The sequence below is a fragment of the Pelodiscus sinensis genome, chromosome 18 (genome assembly GCF_052426305.1).
Source record: "Pelodiscus sinensis isolate ZL-2025 chromosome 18, ASM5242630v1, whole genome shotgun sequence".
In the NCBI taxonomy this organism is placed as follows: Eukaryota; Metazoa; Chordata; order Testudines; family Trionychidae; genus Pelodiscus; species Pelodiscus sinensis.
Genome location: NC_143069.1, coordinates 824,202 through 837,825, shown reverse-complemented (window position 1 = coordinate 837,825; position 13,624 = coordinate 824,202). Strand labels below are relative to the sequence as shown.

General features: G+C 74.0%; 1 protein-coding gene across 1 annotated transcript in view; it reads right to left on the bottom strand.

Moving 5' to 3' along the window:
• MAP4K1 (mitogen-activated protein kinase kinase kinase kinase 1) overlaps positions 1-13,624 on the bottom strand; it is a 55,808-nt gene that overhangs the window by 20,687 nt on the left and 21,497 nt on the right. The window contains 14 exon segments of the mRNA XM_089769844.1: positions 1,262-1,310; positions 1,529-1,552; positions 2,022-2,066; positions 2,877-2,920; positions 3,054-3,109; positions 3,682-3,760; positions 5,806-5,922; positions 5,999-6,080; positions 6,329-6,350; positions 6,353-6,390; positions 7,444-7,465; positions 7,468-7,574; positions 11,340-11,412; positions 12,771-12,813. Coding sequence (XP_089625970.1) covers positions 1,262-1,310; positions 1,529-1,552; positions 2,022-2,066; positions 2,877-2,920; positions 3,054-3,109; positions 3,682-3,760; positions 5,806-5,922; positions 5,999-6,080; positions 6,329-6,350; positions 6,353-6,390; positions 7,444-7,465; positions 7,468-7,574; positions 11,340-11,412; positions 12,771-12,813 — 801 coding nt within the window.

Below are 13,624 nucleotides of genomic sequence, written 5' to 3'. Positions count from 1 at the left end.
AGGGTCTGACGGGGGGCTGAGGGGGCCGACGGGGGATTTGGGGAGGCCGACGGGGAGGTCTGAGGGGGGTCTAAGGGTCTGACAGGGGCCGACGGGGGCGGTATGAGGGGGGTCTGAGAGGGTCTGACGGGGGACCGACGGGGGGGTCTGAGGGGGGGTCTAAGAGGGTCTGACGGGGGCCGACGGGGGGGGGTATGAGGGGGGGGGGGGTCTGAGGGGGGTCTGAGAGGGTCTGACGGGGGCCGACGGGGAGGGTGACGGGGGGGGGGTGAGGGGGGTCTGAGAGGGTCTGACGGGGGCCGACGGGGGGGTATGAGGGGGGGGGGTCTGAGGGGGGTCTGAGAGGGTCTGACGGGGGGGTATGAGGGGGGTCTGAGAGGGTCTGACGGGGGCCGACGGGGGGTATGAGGGGGGTCTGAGAGGGTCTGACGGGGGCCGACGGGGGGGGGTCTGAGGGGGGTCTAAGAGGGTCTGACGGGGGCCGACGGGGGCGGTATGAGGGGGGTCTGAGAGGGTCTGACGGGAGGGTCTGAGGGGGGTCTGAGAGGGTCTGACGGGGGACCGACGGGGGGGTCTGAGGGGGGGTCTAAGAGGGTCTGACAGGGACCGACGGGGGGGTCTGAGGGGGGTCTGAGAGGGTCTGACGGAGGGGTCTGAGGGGGGTCTGAGAGGGTCTGACAGGGACCGACGGGGGGGTCTGAGGGGGGTCTGAGAGGGTCTGACGGGGGTCTGAGGGGGTCTGAGGGGGTCTGACGGGGGCCGACGGGGGGGGTATGAGGGGGGTCTGAGAGGGTCTGACGGGGGACCGACGGGGGATTTTGGGGGGCCGACAGGGGGAGACGGGGAGGGGGGGGGTCTGAGAGGGTCTGACGGGGGACCGACGGGGAGGTATGAGGGGGGTCTGAGAGGGTCTGACGGGGGACCGACGGGGAGGTATGAGGGGGGTCTGAGAGGGTCTGACGGGGGACCGACGGGGGGGTCTGAGGGGGGTCTGAGAGGGTCTGACGGGGGACCGACGGGGAGGTATGAGGGGGGTCTGAGAGGGTCTGACGGGGGACCGACGGGGGGGTCTGAGGGGGGTCTGAGAGGGTCTGACGGGGGACCGACGGGGAGGTATGAGGGGGGTCTGAGAGGGTCTGACGGGGGACCGACGGGGGGGTCTGAGGGCCTTGCAGGGGCATGGGGCTGACCGGACCGGGTGCCCCATGCCCAGCCTGGCACATGCTGTGCAGCATCTCCCCTCGCCACCCCAGGGACTCACCTTGGGGGGCAGCGGGGGCGGCACGTCGGCGTCACTCGGCAGCGTGGCCCTGGGCAGAGGACAGGGGTCAGCTCAGGCCCCCTAGAATCCCCCATCCGGCCCAGGGAGCCCCCCGCAGGATCGACACTCTCGGCCGCCCGTGGCCCAGGCCTCTCGTGGGGCAGGCGGGCCCAGAGGGTGCAGGGGCGCTTGGCTCGGAGCCGGGGGAGCAGGGAGCCTCCAGCCCCACACTCCTGACCTCCGTGGGGGGGGCTGGGGGGTACGTACCTGGCAGGGTCCCAGCTGCTGAGGCTGCAAGACGGGACCAAGGGAGAGAGAGAGATCGTGAGCCACTGACCCAACCGCCCAGAGGACCCAAGGGGAAACAGGGGGGCAGGGCAGAGCTGCCATGGGGGGGGCAGAGCAGAACCTCTGGCCATAGGGGGATGGGGGGCAGGGCTGAGAGGGATGGGGGGGCAGGGCCATGGGGGGCAGGGCCAAGGGGGATGGGGGGCAGGGCAGGACCATGGGGGGCAGGGCCAAGGGGGATGGGGAGCAGGGCCATGGGGGGCAGGGCCAAGAGGGATGGGGAGCAGGGCCATGGGGGGCAGGGCTGAGGGGGATGGGGGGCAGGGCCAAGGGGGATGGGGGGCAGGGCAGGGCCGAGAGGGATGGGGAGCAGGGTAGGGCAGGGCCATGGGGGGCAGGGCCGAGAGGCATGGGGGGCAGGGCAGGGCAGGGCCATGGGGGGGCAGCCCTGCCGGGGGGGGGCAACACCCACATGTCGACGTCGTCGTAGTCATTGTCGGAGTCGGAGTTGGAAACCCTGCGAAGGAGCCGCAGCCTGAATCTCACTCCGGTCAGTGGCCGACCCGTATCCCCCCCCCCCCCGTGGAGCCCCTGGGCCGGCCCGTCTCCCCCCCCATAGGGTCCCTGGCCGGCTCATCTCCCCCATGGGGTCCCTGGGCCGGCTCATCTCCCCCACCCGCATGGGGTCCTGGGCCAGCCCGTCTCCCCCCCCCATGGCGTCCCTGGGCTGGCCCGTCTCCCCCCCTCCCCCATGGGGTCCCTGGGCCCGCCCCTCCCCCCCCCATGGCATCCCTGGGCCGGCCCGTCTCCCCCCCATGGGGTCCCTGGGCCGGCTCGTCTCCCCCCCTCCCCCATGGGGTCCCTGGGCCAGCCCGTGTCCCCCCCCCCATGGCGTCCCTGGGCCGGCCCGTCTCCCCCCCCCCCCATGGGGTCCCTGGGCCGGCCCGTCTCCCCCCTCCATGGCGTCCCTGGGCCAGCCCGTCTCCCCCCCCCCCTCCCTGGGCCGGCCCGTCTCCCTGGGCCGGCCCAGGGCCCCCCCCCCATGGCGTCCCTGGGCCGGCCCGTCTCCCCCCCATGGGCCGCCCTGGGCCGGCCCGTCTCCCCCCCAATGGGGTCCCTGGGCCGGCCTGTCTCTTCCCCCCCCCCATGGCGTCCCTGGGCCGGCCCGTCTCCCCCCCAATGGGGTCCCTGGGCCGGCCTGTCTCTTCCCCCCCCCATGGCGTCCCTGGGCCAGCCCGTCTCCCCCCCGATGGGGTCCCTGGGCCGGCTCGTCTCCGCCCCGCCCGGCAGAGCCAACATGTCGCCCTCCCCCACTGGGTCCCGTTACCTGGGGGGACCGGGGGGGCCGCTGCGGCTGTCCAGGCAGACCTCCTGGGCATGGGGAGAGGGGTGGGGTGAGGGCAGGGAAGCCGTGAGCAGGGCCGGCGGGATTCACGCCAGCCCCCAGGAGCCCAGCTGGGATGTGGGGGCCACGTGGGGGCCACGGCGCAGGGGCAGCACCTACCACGTGGCACTGAGGAGCCAGCTCCTTCCTGCGGGGCCCGATCCTGACGGGATGCACTGGAACGAGAGGCAGCTGAGACCGGACGCACAGCCCAGCTCGTGACACCCGCTCCCGCCTCCCAGCCCCGCAGCGGTGGGCCAGAGACCCCCCCGGGGGGCACGAGGTAGTCAGAGGGCCCCAGCAAGGGGAGGGACACGGGGAGGGGCCCTGCAGGGGTCCCCGTGGGGGAGGGGCGCAGTGGGGAGGGGCTGAGTGGGGGAGGGGACCTGCAGGGGTCCCCGTGGGGGAGGGGCCCAGCGTGAGAGGGGCCCTGCAGGGGTCCCCGTGGGGGAGGGGCGCAGCGGGGGGTCCAGTGGGGGAAGGGCCCTTCAGGGGTTCCTGTGGGGGAGGGGCCCTTCAGGGGTCCCTGTGGGGGAGGGGCGCAGCAGGGGAGGGGCCCTGCAGGGGTCCCCGTGGGGGTGCCAGTGGGGCAGGGCCCAGCGGGGGAGGGGTCCCCGTGGGGGAGGGGCGCAGCAGGGGAGGGGCCCTGCAGGGGTCCCCGTGGGGGAGGGGCCCAGCGGGGGAGGGGCCCTGCAGGGTCCCCGTGGGGGTGCCAGTGGGGCAGGGCCCAGCGGGGGGGTGTACGTACGGTCGATGTCGGAGTTGCTGCGCCCGGCCGGGGCGTGCCGGATGGTGGAATGGATCCGCTGGGGCACCGGGGGTGGCAGCTGGGAACAGGGGACACCGGGGTTAGGGGGGATCTCACCAGACTCACTCAGCACAGGGGCAGGCTGTGGGGTGGCATGAGGGAGCCACCAGGGGAGGTTGGGGGCCAGGGGAATGGAAGGCGGCACGGGGCAGGCAGGAGGTACCATGGGGGGCAGGCTGGGGGGCAGGGAGTCCGGGGGGAATGGAAGGCGGCGCGGGGCAGGCAGGAGGTACCATGGGGGACAGGCTGGGGGGCAGGGAGTCCGGGGGGAATGGAAGGCGGCGCGGGGCAGGCAGGAGGTACCATGGGGGGCAGGCTGGGGGGCAGGGAGTCTGGGGGATGGAAGGCGGTGCGGGGCAGGCAGGGGGTACCATGGGGGGCAGGGAGTCCGGGGGGAATGGAAGGCGGCGCGGGGCAGGCAGGGGGTACCATGGGGGGCAGGGAGTCCGGGGGGAATGGAAGGCAGCACGGGGCAGGCAGGAGGTACCATGGGGGGCAGGCTGGGGGGCAGGGAGTCCGGGGGGAATGGAAGGCGGCGCGGGGCAGGCAGGAGGTACCATGGGGGGCAGGCTGGGGGGCAGGGAGTCCGGGGGGAATGGAAGGCGGCGCGGGGCAGGCAGGGGGTACCATGGGGGGCAGGGAGTCCGGGGGGAATGGAAGGCGGCGCGGGGCAGGCAGGGGGTACCATGGGGGGCAGGCTGGGGGGCAGGGAGTCCGGGGGGAATGGAAGGCGGCGCGGGGCAGGCAGGGGGTACCATGGGGGGCAGGCAGGAAGTACCATGGGGGGCAGGCTGGGGGGCAGGGAGTCCGGGGGAATGGAAGGCGGCGCGGGGCAGGCAGGGGGTACCATGGGGGGCAGGCTGGGGGGCAGGGAGTCCGGGGCGAATGGAAGGCGGCACAGGGGCAGGCAGGGGGTACCATGGGGGGCAGGCAGGGGGGCAGGGAGTCCGGGGGGAATGGAAGGCGGCACGGGGCAGGCAGGAGGTACCATGGGGGGCAGGCTGGGGGCAGGGAGTCTGGGGGAATGGAAGGCGGCGCGGGGCAGGCAGGGGGTACCATGGGGGGCAGGCTGGGGGGCAGGGAGTCCGGGGGGAATGGAAGGCGGCACAGGGGCAGGCAGGGGGTACCATGGGGGGCAGGCAGGGGGGCAGGGAGTCCGGGGGGAACGGAAGCGGCGCGGGGCAGGCTGGGGGGCAGGGAGTCCAGGGGGAATGGAAGGCGGCGCGGGGCAGGCAGGAGGTACCATGGGGGGCAGGCTGGGGGGCAGGGAGTCCGGGGCGAATGGAAGGCAGCACGGGGCAGGCAGGGGGTACCATGGGGGGCAGGCTGGGGGGCAGGGAGTCCGGAGGGAATGGAAGGCGGCACGGGGCAGGCAGGGGGTACCATGGGGGGCAGGCTGGGGGGCAGGGAGTCCGGGGGAATGGAAGTCGGCGCGGGGCAGGCAGGGGGTACCATGGGGGGCAGGCTGGGGGGCAGGGAGTCCGGGGGAATGGAAGGCGGCGCGGGGCAGGCAGGGGGTACCATGGGGGCAGGCTGGGGGCAGGGAGTCCGGGGGAATGGAAGGCGGCGCGGGGGCAGGCAGGGGGTACCATGGGGGGCAGGCTGGGGGGCAGGGAGTCCGGGGGAATGGAAGGCGGCGCGGGGCAGGCAGGGGGTACCATGGGGGGCAGGCAGGGGATACCATGGGGGGCAGGCTGGGGGGCAGGGAGTCCGGGGCGAATGGAAGGCGGCGTGGGGGCAGGCAGGGGGTACCATGGGGGGCAGGCTGGGGGGCAGGGAGTCCGGGGGGAATGGAAGGCGGCGCGGGGGCAGGCAGGGGGTACCATGGGGGGCAGGCTGGGGGGCAGGGAGTCCGGGGGAATGGAAGGCGGCGCGGGGGCAGGCAGGGGGTACCATGGGGGGCAGGCAGGGGGTACCATGGGGGGCAGGCTGGGGGGCAGGGAGTCCGGGGGGAATGGAAGGCGGCGCGGGGGGCCCACACCCCTCGGTCCCTGCATAGGTCTGAGCCCGGCAGTGGGGGGGGTCAGAGCCCCCTAGGAGCCGTGGGCCCCGCCCAGCCCCCACCTCGGCCTCCTCCTCCTCCGGCTCGCAGCAGCGCGGCAGCTTGTCCGGGTTGTGCAGCTTGTCCAGCAGCTCCAGCGTCAGGCTCCGGCTCAGGCCAGGCTGGGCCACAAACTGGTGCTGGGGGAGGGGGAGAAAGGGGGTGAGCGGCTTGGGGGCAGCCGGGGGCAGCCTGCCCTGCCCTCTGCCTACTCACATTCAGCATCTTGGCAGCCCCCGGCCTCTTCTTCGGGTTCTTGGTCAGCGTCACCTTCACAAAGTTGTGGAAGGCCGGAGTCCTGGGGGGCACAATGGGGCTGAGAGGTCAGGGCCCAGCCCCTGCCCTGGCAGGGAAACTGAGGCACAGAGCGGGGGGAGGGGGAGGGCAGCCTGACCCCGGTCAGAAGAGAATTCAGGAGTCCTGCGCCCTCTAACCACCAGCCACACCCCACCAGACCCTGCCCCGCCTCAGCTGCATGGGGCCGGTGGGGGTCAGAGCGGGCCCGGGGCCCGGACAGACCAGGGCTGCTAGGCAGCCCCCACTCACCATTTGGCCTTGTCTTTCAGCTTGGGGGCTGGTAGCCGCTCTTGGACATCAGGAACAGCACCCTGCGGGGACACCCGGCGCACGGGGGAGGGGTTAACCTGCGGGACTCCCTGCTGCAGGGCGGGAGGGCCCCGGCAGGCTCAGGAAGGGGGTGGGACAGGCAGCCAGCATTAGAGCCGGGAGGCCGGGTAGATGGGCCCGTGCCAATGCACTGAGGAGGCAGAGCTGGACAGACACTGCGCCTCCCCCCCCGCTCGCGGCTCCAGGCCGGTTTCAGGCTCCCGCCCCCCTCCCCACGGCGCCGAAAGCGAAACTCCCAGCTGGGCGCGGGCGGGCGGGAGAGCCGGGGGGCAGGGCCCGGGTGCCGCATGAAAGGGCAGCCCGTGGGCGCGGGCCACCGCACGACTGGCGCGCTCTGGTCGGCTCTGGGCTTCCTAGCCCCCCCGGGAGGAAACCACGGGCGGGGGGGGCAGCTGGGCTCTGCGGGGGGGAGCGCAACCCTACGCCCAGCGCCCGGACTCCTGGGTCCCTCCCCCCTCCCCCCCCGGCAGCCCCCCTCCGCCCAGCGCCCGGACTCCTGGGTCCCTCCCCCCAACCCCCCCGGCAGCCCCCCCTCCGCCCAGCGCCCGGACTCCTGGGTCCCTCCTCCTCCCCCCCGGCAGCCCCCCCTACGCCCAGCGCCCGGACTCCTGGGTCCCTCCCCCTCCCCCCCGGCAGCCCCCCCTCCGCTCAGCGCCCGGACTCCTGGGTCCCTCCCCCGACCCCCCGGCAGCCCCCCCTCCGCCCAGCGCCCGGACTCCTGGGTCCCTCCCTCCTCCCCCCCCGGCAGCCCCCCCTACGCCCAGCGCCCGGACTCCTGGGTCCCTCCCCCTTCCCCCCCCGGCAGCCCCCTCCGCCCAGCGCCCGGACTCCTGGGTCCCTCCCCCCTCCCCCCGGCAGCCCCCCTCCGCCCAGCGCCCGGACTCCTGGGTCCCTCCCCTTCCCCCCCCGGCAGCCCCCCCTCCGCCCAGCGCCCGGACTCCTGGGTCCCTCCCCCTTCCCCCCCCGGCAGCCCCCCCTACGCCCAGCGCCCGGACTCCGGGGTCCCTCCCCCCACCTCCCGGCGGCCCCCTCACCGCAGCGGGTGCACGTCGAACATGGGGGCTGCAGTTCCGCCACCTCCACGGCGGTGATGCCCACGGACCAGATGTCGCAGAGCTCGTTGTACCCGCCCTTCAGCTCCACGGCCGCCACTTCGGGAGCCATCCTGCCGGGAGAGCGGGGCTGGGCCGGCCTGACGGACTGAGCCCCCAGTGCGGCCGGGCACGGAGCCGCGCACGGGGGAGTGTGGGGGATGGAAGGCGGCGCGGGGCAGGCAGGGGGTACCATGGGGGGCAGGCAGGGGGGCAGGGAGTCCAGGGGGAATGGAAGGCGGCGCGGGGCAGGCAGGGGGTACCATGGGGAGCAGGCTGGGGGGCAGGGAGTCCGGGGCGAATGGAAGGCAGCACAGGGGCAGGCAGGGGGTACCATGGGGGGCAGGCTGGGGGGCAGGGAGTCCGGGGGGAATGGAAGGCAGCACGGGGCAGGCAGGGGGTACCATGGGGGGCAGGCTGGGGGGCAGGGAGTCCGGGGGGAATGGAAGGCGGCGCGGGGCAGGCAGGGGGTACCATGGGGGGCAGGCTGGGGGGCAGGGAGTCCGGGGGGAATGGAAGGCAGCACGGGGCAGGCAGGGGGTACCATGGGGGGCAGGCTGGGGGGCAGGGAGTCCGGGGGGAATGGAAGGCGGCGCGGGGCAGGCAGGAGGTACCATGGGGGGCAGGCTGGGGGGCAGGGAGTCCGGGGGGAATGGAAGGTGGCACAGGGGCAGGCAGGGGGTACCATGGGGGGCAGGGAGTCAGGGGGGAATGGAAGGTGGCACAGGGGCAGGCAGGGGGTACCATGGGGGGCAGGCTGGGGGGCAGGGAGTCCGGGGGAAGGAAGGTGGCACAGGGGCAGGCAGGGGGTACCATGGGGGGCAGGCTGGGGGGCAGGGAGTCCGGGGGGAATGGAAGGTGGCACAGGGGCAGGCAGGGGGTACCATGGGGGGCAGGGAGTCCGGGGGAATGGAAGGCGGCGGGGCAGGCAGGAGGTACCATGGGGGGCAGGCTGGGGGGCAGGGAGTCCGGGGGGAATGGAAGGTGGCACAGGGGCAGGCAGGGGGTACCATGGGGGGCAGGGAGTCAGGGGGAATGGAAGGCGGCACAGGGGCAGGCAGGGGGTACCATGGGGGGCAGGCTGGGGGCAGGGAGTCTGGGGGAATGGAAGGCGGCACAGGGGCAGGCAGGGGGTACCATGGGGGGCAGGCTGGGGGCAGGGAGTCTGGGGGAATGGAAGGCGGCACAGGGGCAGGCAGGGGGTACCATGGGGGGCAGGCTGGGGGCAGGGAGTCTGGGGGAATGGAAGGCGGCACAGGGGCAGGCAGGGGGTACCATGGGGGGCAGGCTGGGGGGCAGGGAGTCTGGGGGGAATGGAAGGCGGCACAGGGGCAGGCAGGGGGTACCATGGGGGGCAGGCTGGGGGGCAGGGAGTCTGGGGGGAATGGAAGGCGGCACAGGGGCAGGCAGGGGGTACCATGGGGGGCAGGCTGGGGGGCAGGAGTCTGGGGGGAATGGAAGGCGGCACAGGGGCAGGCAGGGGGTACCATGGGGGCAGGGAGTCAGGGGGAATGGAAGGAGGCACAGGGGCAGGCAGGGGGTACCATGGGGGGCAGGCTGGGGGGCAGGGAGTCCGGGGGAATGGAAGGTGGCACAGGGGCAGGCAGGGGGTACCATGGGGGGCAGGAGTCAGGGGAATGGAAGGAGGCACAGGGGCAGGCAGGGGGTACCATGGGGGGCAGGGAGTCAGGGGGAATGGAAGGCGGCACAGGGGCAGGCAGGGGGTACCATGGGGGGCAGGCTGGGGGGCAGGGAGTCCGGGGGGAATGGAAGGCGGCGCGGGGCAGGCAGGGGGTACCATGGGGGGCAGGCTGGGGGGCAGGGAGTCCGGGGGGAATGGAAGGCGGCGCGGGGGCAGGCAGGGGGTACCATGGGGGGCAGGCTGGGGGGCAGGGAGTCCGGGGGGAATGGAAGGCGGCGCGGGGGCAGGCAGGGGGTACCATGGGGGGCAGGCTGGGGGGCAGGGAGTCCGGGGCGAATGGAAGGCGGCGCGGGGGCAGGCAGGGGTACCATGGGGGGCAGGCTGGGGGGCAGGGAGTCCGGGGGGAATGGAAGGTGGCACAGGGGCAGGCAGGGGGTACCATGGGGGGCAGGCTGGGGGGCAGGGAGTCCAGGGGGAATGGAAGGCGGCACAGGGGCAGGCAGGGGGTACCATGGGGGGCAGGCAGGGGGTACCATGGGGGGCAGGCAGGGGGGCAGGGAGTCCAGGGGGAATGGAAGGCGGCACAGGGGCAGGCAGGGGGTACCATGGGGGGCAGGCTGGGGGGCAGGGAGTCCGGGCGAATGGAAGGCGGCGCGGGGGCAGGCAGGGGGGTACCATGGGGGGCAGGCAGGGGGGCAGGGAGTCCAGGGGGAATGGAAGGCGGCACAGGGGCAGGCAGGGGGTACCATGGGGGGCAGGCCGTCGCCCAGCCTGCCCGCGCTCCCTGGGCCTGCACCGCTGGCGGGGGACTGGCCACGGCCCTTCTGCCCTGAGCCGGGGGCACCAGCTGGCACCGGGCAGCTGGACAAAGGCGGGAGGCGGAGGTGGGGCTGAGGGGGCGACTGGGGGGTGCCAGTCTCAGCGGCTTGGGGGGCAGGGAGGGGACAGGGCCTGGCTCTGGGCTGGGGCTGCTGGTCCCTGTCGCCTCAGCGTCCCCCCCGCCGAGAGCCCTGGTGGGGGGCAGGGACTCCCCCCTCGGTGACGGCCTGGACAGCACATCCTGCAAGCTCACACACCCCCACACACCCCCAGCACTCACACCTCCACCCCCACACACCCCCTGCACACTCACACCCTGCACTCACACACACCCCCTGCACTCACACACACTCCCAGCACTCACACCCTGCACTCACACACACCCCCAGCACTCACACACCCCTCCACACACTCCCTGCACTCACACACACACCTTTCCACACACACCCCCTGCACTCACACACACCCCCAGCACTCACACCCTGCACTCACACACACCCCCAGCACTCACACCCTGCACTCACACACACCCCCAGCACTCACACCCTGCACTCACACACCCCTCCACACACTCCCTGCACTCACACACACACCTTTCCACACACACACCCTGCACTCACACACCCCTCCACACACTCTGCACTCACTCACACACACACATACACTGCACTCACACACACACCCTGCACTCACACACACACACCCTGCACTCACACACACACCCTGCACACTCACCCCACACACACCCTGCACTCACAAACACACACACCCTGCACACTCACCCCCCACCTCCACACCCCCTGCACTCACACACACACCCTGCACACTCACACATACACCCCTACACATCCCCTGCACTCACACACACACACCACAGAACCCGTGCACTCACACAACCCCTGCACACTCACACACCCTACACACTCACACACACACACACCACAGAACCCCTGCACACTCACACACACACACCCTGCACACACACACACACACCACAGAACCCCTGCACACTCGCACACCCTGCACACTCACACACACACCACAGAACCCCTGCACACTCACACACCCTGCACACTCACACACACACACCACAGAACCCCTGCACACTCACACACCCTGCACACTCACACACACACACCACAGAACCCCTGCACACTCACACAACCCCTGCACACTCACACACACACACCACAGAACCCCTGCACACTCACACACACACCCTGCACTCACAGCATACGCCTGGGCACCTCCCCACACCCTTGGGGGACACACACATCTGGGTGCACACGGCCCCTCGTTCCCGTAGGAGACACGTGGCCCAGAAGTGGCCCCCGGCGGCACCGTGCCCCCCCCCCCCGCAGGGAGCCGGCGCCGGTACCAGTAGGGGGTGCCGATGAAGGACATCCTGCGGGCAAAGGTGGCGCTGATCTGGGCCGAGATCCCAAAGTCCGCTGGGGGAGGTGAGGAAAAGCTTCGATTGGCCTGGGGGGTATCAGAGACTGGAACCCCCGGCCTGGGGCGCCCCCAGTCCCTCAGCCCCACTCCCCCGGCCTGGGGTATCCTGGGGTCCCTCAGCCGCACCCCCCAGCCTGGGGCGCCCCCAGTCCCTCAGCCCCACTCCCCCGGCCTGGGGTATCCTGGGGTCCCTCAGCCGCACCCCCCCAGCCTGGGGCGCCCCCAGTCCCTCAGCCCCAACCCCCCGGCCTGGGGTATCCTGGGGTCCCTCAGCCGCACCCCCCCCAGCCTGGGGCGCCCCCAGTCCCTCAGCCCCACTCCCCCCGGCCTGGGGTATCCTGGGGTCCCTCAGCCGCACCCCCCCAGCCTGGGGCGCCCCCAGTCCCTCAGCCCCACTCCCCCGGCCTGGGGTATCCTGGGGTCCCTCAGCCGCACCCCCCCAGCCTGGGGCGCCCCCAGTCCCTCAGCCCCACCCCCCCGGCCTGGGGTATCCTGGGGTCCCTCAGCCGCACCCCCCCCAGCCTGGGGCGCCCCCAGTCCCTCAGCCGCACCCCCCGGCCTGGGGTATCCTGGGGTCCCTCAGCCGCACCCCCCCGGCCTGGGGCGCCCCCAGTCCCTCAGCCCCACCCCCCGGCCTGGGGTATCCTGGGGTCCCTCAGCGGCACCCCCCGGCCTGGGGCGCCCCCAGTCCCTCAGCCCCACCCCCCGGCCTGGGGTATCCTGGGCTCCCTCAGCCCCACCCCCCCGGCCTGGGGCGCCCCCAGCCCCTCAGCCCCACCCCCCGGCCTGGGGTATCCTGGGGTCCCTCAGCCGCACCCCCCCGGCCTGGGGCGCCCCCAATCCCTCAGCCCCACCCCCCCAGCCTGGGGTATCCTGGAGTCCCTCAGCCGCACCCCCCCAGCCTGGGGCGCCCCCAGTCCCTCAGCCGCACCCCCCCAGCCTTGGGTATCCTGGGGTCCCTCAGCCGCACCCCCCACCTGGCCTGGGGCACCCCCGGTCCCTCAGCCCCACCCCCACACTGGGTCTGGGGCGCCCTGGGTCCCTCAGCCCCACCCCCCCGGCCTGGGGCGCCCCCAGCCCCTCAGCCCCACCCCCCCAGCCTGGGGTATCCTGGGGTCCCTCAGCCGCACCCCCCCAGCCTGGGGTATCCTGGGGTCCCTCAGCCGCACCCCCCACCTGGCCTGGGGTGCCCCCAGTCCCTCAGCCCCACCCCCCAGCCTGGGGTATCCTGGGGTCCCTCAGCCGCACCCCCCACCTGGCCTGGGGCGCCCCCGGTCCCTCAGCCCCACCCCCGCACCGGGTCTGGAGCGCCCTGGGTCCCTCAGCCCCACCCCCCACCTGGGCCCTCGCTCACCCAGTTTCACCTCCCCGCTTTCGTTGATGAGGATGTTGGCTCCCTGCAGAAGAAGGGGGAGAGCAGGCTGCAGCGCGGCAGGGGGCCGGGCCGTGGGCAGGAGCTGGGGTGGTGCATGCGGGTTGGCCAGAGCCCTCCCCAGCACCCAGTGTCGCGGCACTGGGGGCCCCTGGCCTCCCGGGGGGTCTTGCCCTGGGACGAGGGCTGTGGGATTCCCGGCCCAGGCGCCCGGCCTGCCCCTCGCCCACGCGTGGCCCCTCCCTTCCCTTGGGGTCGCCAGCCGTGGCCCTTCCTCTCTGCCACCCCCACAGCCTCCAGCAGCTGGCACCTGCCTCCCCCGCCCCGCCCATCCGCCCGGCACCGCCCCCGGGGTGCAAAACCACGTGGCCTCCCCCGCCGGCCTCCCACCCCCCGGTCCCTGGGCTCCCCCCCGCCGGCCTCCCACCCCCCGGGTCCCTGGGCTTCCCCCCCCGCCGGCCTCCCACCCCCGTCCCTCGGCTTCCAGCCGCAGGGCGGCCTCCCCCGCCGGCCTCCCACCCCCCCCGGGTCCCTGGGCTTCCCCCCGCCGGCCTCCCACCCCCCCGGGTCCCTGGGCTCCCCCGGCTCCCACCCCCCGGGTCCTCGGCTCCCCCCAGCCGCAGGGCGGCCTCCCCGCCGGCCTCCCACCCCACCCGGGTCCCTGGGCTTCCCCCCCAGCCGCAGGGCGGCCTCCCCCGCCGGCCTCCCACCCCACCCGGGTCCCTGGGCTTCCCCCGGCCGGCCCCCACCCCCCGGGTCCCTGGGCTTCCCCCCCCCCCCCCGCCGGCCTCCCACCCCCCGGGTCCCTGGGCTTCCCCCCCGCCGGCCTCCCACCC